The sequence below is a fragment of the Anguilla rostrata genome, chromosome 3 (assembly GCF_018555375.3).
Source record: "Anguilla rostrata isolate EN2019 chromosome 3, ASM1855537v3, whole genome shotgun sequence".
NCBI lineage: Eukaryota > Metazoa > Chordata > Actinopteri > Anguilliformes > Anguillidae > Anguilla > Anguilla rostrata.
In genome coordinates, this window is record NC_057935.1 from 26,857,466 (window position 1) to 26,865,168 (window position 7,703).

The window sequence follows — 7,703 nt, forward strand, 5'->3', positions numbered from 1 at the left end:
TTCAAAACTCTCGTGAACCTTGCTGACAGACGATTTCTCCTTTTGTTGGTATACATACAAGATCGTGGTTGTTTTTAAAACGTTGATCTATTTTTGTATGTGTATGGATACAGTGAGGGTCATAATTAACCATTGATATGATTAGCCGGGTGATGTGTTCATGCAGTGTTTATGGACCCGGCAAGGATATAGTCTTTAGAGAAACTAGCGACATTTCTATATAATAGGCTATGAGACCAGCTGAATAATCTGACGTGCTTGCGGCTCCGTTGAGTTGATCTAAATTGCCTCTGAAAGCGAACTACATTAGTTCTCTCCCCCGAATCCAGCCTCCAAATAAAAGCTGCACAGTTAGCAAACACTAAATTAACACTAAATAACTACATTGGTGTATTTTTTAAAAGTACAATCGGAAATTACGAAATTAAAACTAGAATAAAATTAGAATTAAAAATGTACTGATCACAGTTTTATTTGTATGTAGACGTGCATCTTGCGAGCAAGCTGGTGTAATACACTACACACTAACTGAGGAGTCATGCATTTATATCTAGCTAGCTGATTCGCTGTTCCCAAGTAACGAATTGCTAAGTAGTGATTGGCTGTCTCAATTGGCAAGGAAACGGGAAGCGCACACAGGTTGTGCGTGTCCCAGGCAGAAACCCAGTAAGATCTTAAGAAGGGGAATCGAGCAACACATTAGAAAACTACGGTGAGCTAGTTAATTGCAGGTGACTAACTGTTTTGGTCAAAGGTTGCATACATAAAGTGGTCATAAACATGGGCTGCTGCTTTTCCAAAAAATCTAAAAGGAAATCCGAAAAGGAGCTGACACCAACATCGGTTGGAACAGAAAACACGACCAATAACAACGCCGAAGCGGAACCAAAGAAATACAGTTGGGACACGCGAGAGAAGGTAAGTTGGCTAGAGTCGGAGACAGAAACAGTAGATTTTTTTGTATTTTTTATTTAACGTTAGCGTAGAGAACCCACCTAGTTATGTGGCTACAATTTTAACCACTTGACAGCGCTTGTCAAATGACAAGCTGATGAACGTGTTTGCGAGAGATTGTTATCATAGCAATCACGAGTTGAAAGTAACTAGCTAGCTTGGTATAATAGCAGTAGATAGCACCAACAGAGCTACCTAGCTAAGTCGATCTGTGCGCAGTTCTGTGACGTTATCTGTAAAAAATGAGATGTAAGTTTTTGCTATGATCACTTCGCTAAACAACATCGCTTATTTGCATTGGGTTTAGCTGGCACAATACATACCTAGCTAACGTTTTTAGACTGTAAATTAATCGTACGTGAGGCTGTGGACTCGTGTAATGAAGAGACCTACTGGCCTTCGTTTAATGCCTGGTGATTACTGTGGGCGTACGATCGGTGTTCGCGTGTTCTGCATTAGACAACATGGAAAGCAATAAACGGATGCATGTGGTTTTTGTGCTTTTGCCACACCCAAATTAATATACCTATGTCACAACTGAGTTTTGAGGTTACTGGATCTTTGTAAATACTTAAGTTTATAATGTACACAAGAATGGCGCACACTCACAAGTTACAGAGGTGCAGACTAACGAAACAAATAATGAAAAATCAGGTATTAACACACTCAGGGTCCTCCTTGCTGTGTTTGTTTAAGCAACGTATCGGCAAAAGATGCCTTCGTTCGGTTGAACGTTGGTTAAATAAACACAGCAGAGAAGAACCTTGAGTGGATGACCTTCTGAATTTTTATGAAATACTCAAATAAAATTTTTTAATTTGGTTCAGTGGTACAACATGTTGAGATGCATTCTGTTACACGGTTCAGGCAGTGCTGGATGCCTGGCTGTGTATTTTGATGCAACCCTGTCAGCGCTGTAAATCGCTTCATGAAAAAAGCCAATCAGCTAGTACACCAAATTCTTGACTCCAGTCAAGACCAAAATGTTAACTGGGTGAGGCACCATCTTCCAAGATTCTACATGTAGAATCCTGAAGACTCCTGGACCTAAGTGTAGATGTGATGTGCATAGTGGCAGGCACTCTCCAGTTTGCTTTCCGCTACCATAGGACTCAGTCTTTGTCCCTGCTCTCTGAAGTCATCAACCTGGTGTAGCAGCCCCTTTCCAGTTTGTTCATGTGGGCATTCAGTGAGAGGGCTCACTGGACTGTATGAGGAGATGTACCTAGTAATATGGCTAACCTGTAAAATGCTAATATGCCTTTAACCCTTGTGTTGTCTTCATGTTTTGCATGTAGTTCGTGTCCACAGGGTCAAAAATGACCCACCCTTGCTGGAACCCCATGACAAAGCCGCTTCGCTGAATTTTAAACCATAATACATATTTTTCTTGTAGAAACAGCCTGTTACTCATAAATAAATCAGTGAATAACTGTTTTCCAACTTCCCAGTCAATAAGAGACTATATCTTTACTTTTTTACATTTTTACTGCAAAATATGCATCGTAATTGATTTTTTTTTTTAAATAGATGTGTGGCACTTAACTTTGATTATGACTTCTGACATAACAGTAGGGTTAAAAAAGACTCATACGAAAATCTGTGTACACCCTGATGGTGTACCAGTTTTATAAAAATATTAAGAAATGGCAACGTTTCACTTTTTCTAATGGTAGGGTCACTCCAAAAGAGTAATCAAATTTCATGCTGAAAACATTTTTCACTGCTGTTAGACTCAGGATAGGGTCATTTTTGAACCTGGAGATAACATGAGGGTTAAAGGGATACTTCGCCCCAATTCGATGTTATTGTATTTTACTCGTATTGTTGGAAGTTCAATAAAATCTAACTTTTCTTTTTCGATCCTTCAGGTTGATCCGAACGACTACACACTGAAAGGGGCCAAGGATGCCACGATCGGCCGCCTGCCTGGCAAATTGAATGGCCAGCAGCTGGTCATCCAGGACTGTGAGAACTGTGACATCTACGTCTTCGACCACTCGGCCACCATCTCCATAGACGACTGTGTGAACTGCCGAGTGGTCCTGGGGCCGATCAAGGGCAGCGTGTTTATCCGCAACTGCACGGACATGAAGTGCGTGGTGGCGTGCCAGCAGTTCCGCGCCCGCGACTGCAAGAAGGCCGAGGTGTTCCTGTGCTGCTCCACGCAGCCAATCATCGAGTCCTCCACGGGCATGAAGTTTGGCTGCTACCAGTACTACTACCCGGAGCTGGCCTTCCACTTCAAGGACGCCGGCCTGAGCATCTTCAACAACAACTGGAGCAACGTCCACGATTTCACCCCGGTGTCTGGTGAGACCAACTGGAGCCTGCTGCCCGAGGACACCGCGGTTCTGGACTACGTGCCAGCGCCCGACCAGGAGTCGGAGTTCAAGGGCATCAGGGTCTCGGCGGACGGCAGCCGGAGCATCGTGCCCCTGACCCGCGGTGGGAGACGCAAGGACAGCGACGAGTCCTGCCTGTTTGTGTTCTTCTGTGGGGACTACACCACTGCCAACGCTCGCAAACTCATCGATGAGGTGAGCAATGGGGTGGCATCTGGGGTCTGGAAATAGATGGGTCTAATCAGAGAATTCCCTCGCCCTGGAGATTTATATTAATGTGTGTCTGTATATATGAATAATAATCCTTAATGAATTTCTCTTAAAGACTTTCATATCATGGTTTTAGGATTTTGTAAAGATATCTATACATAGGATGGGCAATCAAAATGATTGAAATCATGGTTTTAAATTCTTTTGTCAGACATCCCCATGCTATAGAAATTCATTTAGTCTAACTCCTTTTTATCCAGCCGAGTGACTGTTGTTAAGAGACTCATGTTGGGGCCACCTTAAGAAATTGGGTAAAGAGGGAGTGGAAACAAAAGCTGCCGTTATTTCTTTCTGCGGCACATGGGTTATTTGATCCCATCGGATGTAGTAAGTGTAGCTTCCAATGAGCTCTCAGACTCAGCTGAAGATCATTGCTTTCAGTAATACGATATTGATCTGTTTGCAACTGGACAGTTGGAGAGGGGACTGAGAATCATTTATGTCAGAGAAATGAAGTGCCGCCCTTTTTTCCACTAAGTTCCTCTGCACTGTGACACTTCCTGTGGCTTGTTGGTGATACGTAAAGAAACTGAACCAAAATGAGGAACTGCAGATTGATGATACAAGCACTTTAGAGGACATTCAACTCTCTCTCACCTTATAATCTCTTTCATGATGTCATTCAGCAACTCACGTCTACTGTGTGCTTTCTGCCTTTAGTATTGCTCTTAGGAAAAATAACATTTCAGCTGCCTGCGACACACACAAGCAGATACTGGTCCATGTGGGGACTCGCGTTCGCAGCACTGCACAGGCAATAAGCTACACAGTTGCTCAAAGTTCTGCAACTTCAATTCCCTCTTCGCATATATGATTTGTGTTTCATTTCCATTTTTTTAACAGCCAATTTGCAGGCTGATTTACACAGTTTACAATGAAAATGCAATCAGTTTAATACAGCTGGATATTGAGTGAAGCAATTCGGGTTAAGTACCTTGCTCAAGGTCCCAACAGCAGTGTCATACCAGGAACTGAAGCTATACCTGTGGGGATCCAGTCGCAGTCATCACGGGGTACGGACCGGTGTTGGCACTTTCAGACATTTGCGTGTCTTTAGGGATGTTTCATCCGGCTCCTTTTATGTCCCTCTCCACTGCCTATGCTGACCCCAGTTTGTTTAATCTGCAGAGTTAAGGAGCTTTGCTGAGCCTCTTATTGGGAACCCCACTGTATTTGACCCAGCTTTAAGCTACTGTACTTACAGGCTGTACTACACCTACATATACACCTAAGTAGTGTCACAGCTAGCGCAAAAAGGTGGGAAAGTTATTCAGTTGGACACCCTTTTAAGTCTCAAAAGGGTGCAGCTGCAGCAGGTTAGAATAGAGTGCAGTGCTGAATTTGACACATTTTTGTGACTGCTCTACTGCTGTGAACAGCTAATCAGGGAGGTCAGACCACAAAGTTCCATGCAGTTAAGAAATAACTAAACTTGAAAGGCCACATTTTCAAATATCACACTGTTATTTGACTAAATAAAGTTTAATGTAGGCTAATAGTTTTAAAAAAAAAACAGAATAAGGTAAGCTGGATGCCAAACTATGTAGGGCTGCAACAATGAGTCTAACTCATCGATTTAATCGAATACAAAAAAAAAATTTGATCTGAAGATTGACAAGGTGATTAATCCCTATAATTAAGATCATAATCATTTCTTCAAAGCATCCATCAGTGAACAAGCACTGCTAACCTCTTTGGGGAAATTATTGGAATCATGTGACTGTTGGGGATAAATGGATTTCCTGATAAGTGGATAATTATTTGCGTGAGTTTTTGGGGTCGGGTGGTCATCAAATAGAATTTACTTCATAATGAAAACTGGTGTAAGAAATTGTTTCTGAGACTGGATTGGTTGTCAGAATAATGGTCACATTCTAATTTGTGCTAAAAAATATTTGGTGCTGTTTAAAGACTTATAGATGATTTGACTAATAAAACACATTTAGTAAGTAATCTATAACTGTTCTGCTAATTGAATGTACAATTGTACAAAGTCATAATTGCATACAGATCAAGCTTAGCTAGATAATAAGGCAGAAAATGTCAATATATGGTGTCAAAGAGCAGCTAAGAGAAAAATAGTTTTTAAAAGACTGTTGAAACTTGGTGATTAATGGTATAGCCAGTATGTTTGTCAGTCATAGCTTAAAATGAATAATGCAACAGTGGTTGTTAGCCTGCAATAGATACTCAGTTGGGTAACTGGATAATAGAGCATTGGCTGTTATACACAGAATCTTTATAGATGAACTTGGTCAGTCAAGGAAGGACTCCATTTGTTAGTTAGCACCTCTGGTTAGCACTTGCTGACTTGCTATTTATCGGGTGTCACAGTTAAAGCCAGATTGCATTGCCAGTTCTTCCTGTATATAATCCAGTGCAAGATCAGAAATTACATTTTTCATTCTTTCTTTCTCCAACCTCCATTACAGGCCATGGGGAAAGGATTTGTTCTGATCCAAACCAAAGAGGTTTCAATGAGGCCTGAAGATGCTAACCGCGTATTCCAGGGCAGTGCTGAAGATTTTACGGAGCTGATAACTAAAGGTATGAAAAATGTTACAGAGGATGGATGGTTGAATTTAGTGGTTACTTGTGTACAAGCTTTAACCGATTTACTGGAAAAGAAAGAGTTTTGATCAGAAATATTGAATGTTTATATTGATAAAGTATCATACTTTAATCATTTGAGTATTTTTCCAAACTAAATCACTTTTAGAAATTTAAAGAAAAATTATTATCTATTACAATACTGCAAATTGAACAACGATGTTTGCAGTTGTTCTGTTGAATAGTTCTGTTAAATAATATATGTACTGAATAGTAGGTACTAAGATGGCTTTGCAGAAGAACATTGCTCTTTGTTTTAGGTCCAGTTGTAGCTTTGGAGTTGAATGGAGATGGGGTGGTGGAGGCGTGCCGTAACATTGCCGATGAAGTATTCAGTGGAACGAAGGTAAATGGGATGCTTAAACCAGATTGTTGGGAAAGTATTCCACATGTATAATAATTTATGTAATGTATTATGATCATGCATTTGGCATAACACTGCGTGCTGAAGGTTGTATGATATCATAATATTTGGTTTATTTGTATTTCTGTTTTCTTTACTTTACCTCTGCAGGTTTTTGTTTCGGAAAGCAAAAACACCTCTGGGAGAGATGTGGATAATTTCTTCAATTTTGCAGACATGCAGATGGGACTGTGAAGCTTTTTTCTCTGGCTGCATTCTGTATGTTATGGCATTAACAGATGGCCAAAGTGAATTATATTTTTGGCAGAAACTGGAACTTGTTCATAAGGCACACATGGGCAGGCACAAACAGTTGTGCTTAAAGAATGTGTACCTGCCAGTCAATCTCAGTTTTGTACTTGTTGAATGTATTTTGGAGCGATAATGTGTTTGTTTGTGGTATCTCTTGTAGCTGTTCATTTATATCTAAGTACATGTAAGTAGATGGGTGGATACCATAAAACATAATTTCAAATTGAAAAACAGTTGATAATATTCTTAGCAATTCTGTACAGCACAAATGAACATATGATTACAGATAATGGTTCTGTAAATCAATTTTAGATTAACTTTATTTGGATTACTGGGACAAAATTGAAGTGTCTCAATTGTGTTGGTGTATATATACATTTTTACAACATGTTATTTACCATTCCCAGCTAGTTTAATGTTTTTAATGCACTGAAATGTAGTCCAATTATAGTATAGACAAAAATGTATTTTGAATACGTATACAGATTTTCAGTTATCATTTATTCAAAAATGTGTTGATGTTCATATAAAATGGTGTAAAATGTGAATTAATTTAGAATATCTTGCTGCATGTCTTTGCAGCTGTTTAAAAAAAAATTGATTTAAGTTTTAATTCCTTTTACTCCAAATTTAGGGAGTTGATATCTGCAACAGGTGTTGGCACCCATCAGTGTAATTTTTTTTTAAATTTCTGCATCTCTTTACATCATGAATCTCAGTCTGGAAAACTTTCTCCAGATTTCTTCAATTCAATAGTAAGAACTGTTAATACATTTAAAATACATGAATTTGATACATTTTATTTTTCAAAAATGAATTCAGAATATCTAAAATTAATTCAGACAACCTAGAAATTGATTTAGCTAAGT

General features: G+C 39.5%; 1 protein-coding gene across 1 annotated transcript; it reads left to right on the forward strand.

Annotated features, from left to right (window-relative positions):
• Positions 1-608: 608 nt before the first annotated feature.
• Positions 609-7,515, forward strand: rp2 (RP2 activator of ARL3 GTPase). Its single transcript, XM_064327024.1, has 5 exons — positions 609-918; positions 2,826-3,494; positions 6,002-6,116; positions 6,440-6,525; positions 6,694-7,515. Exons 1-5 carry the CDS (start codon positions 781-783, stop codon positions 6,775-6,777), a joined length of 1,092 nt encoding a protein of 363 aa, XP_064183094.1. The 5' UTR covers positions 609-780; the 3' UTR covers positions 6,778-7,515.
• Positions 7,516-7,703: the final 188 nt, after the last annotated feature.

Bases quoted from the DNA above. Each gene is read 5' to 3' on its own strand.
- rp2 (XM_064327024.1), top strand. From the start codon at position 781: ATGGGCTGCTGCTTTTCCAAAAAATCTAAAAGGAAATCCGAAAAGGAG. The intron at 6,117-6,439 runs GTATGAAAAATG...TCTTTGTTTTAG, and splicing joins TACGGAGCTGATAACTAAAG to GTCCAGTTGTAGCTTTGGAG. The intron at 6,526-6,693 runs GTAAATGGGATG...TTACCTCTGCAG, and splicing joins AAGTATTCAGTGGAACGAAG to GTTTTTGTTTCGGAAAGCAA.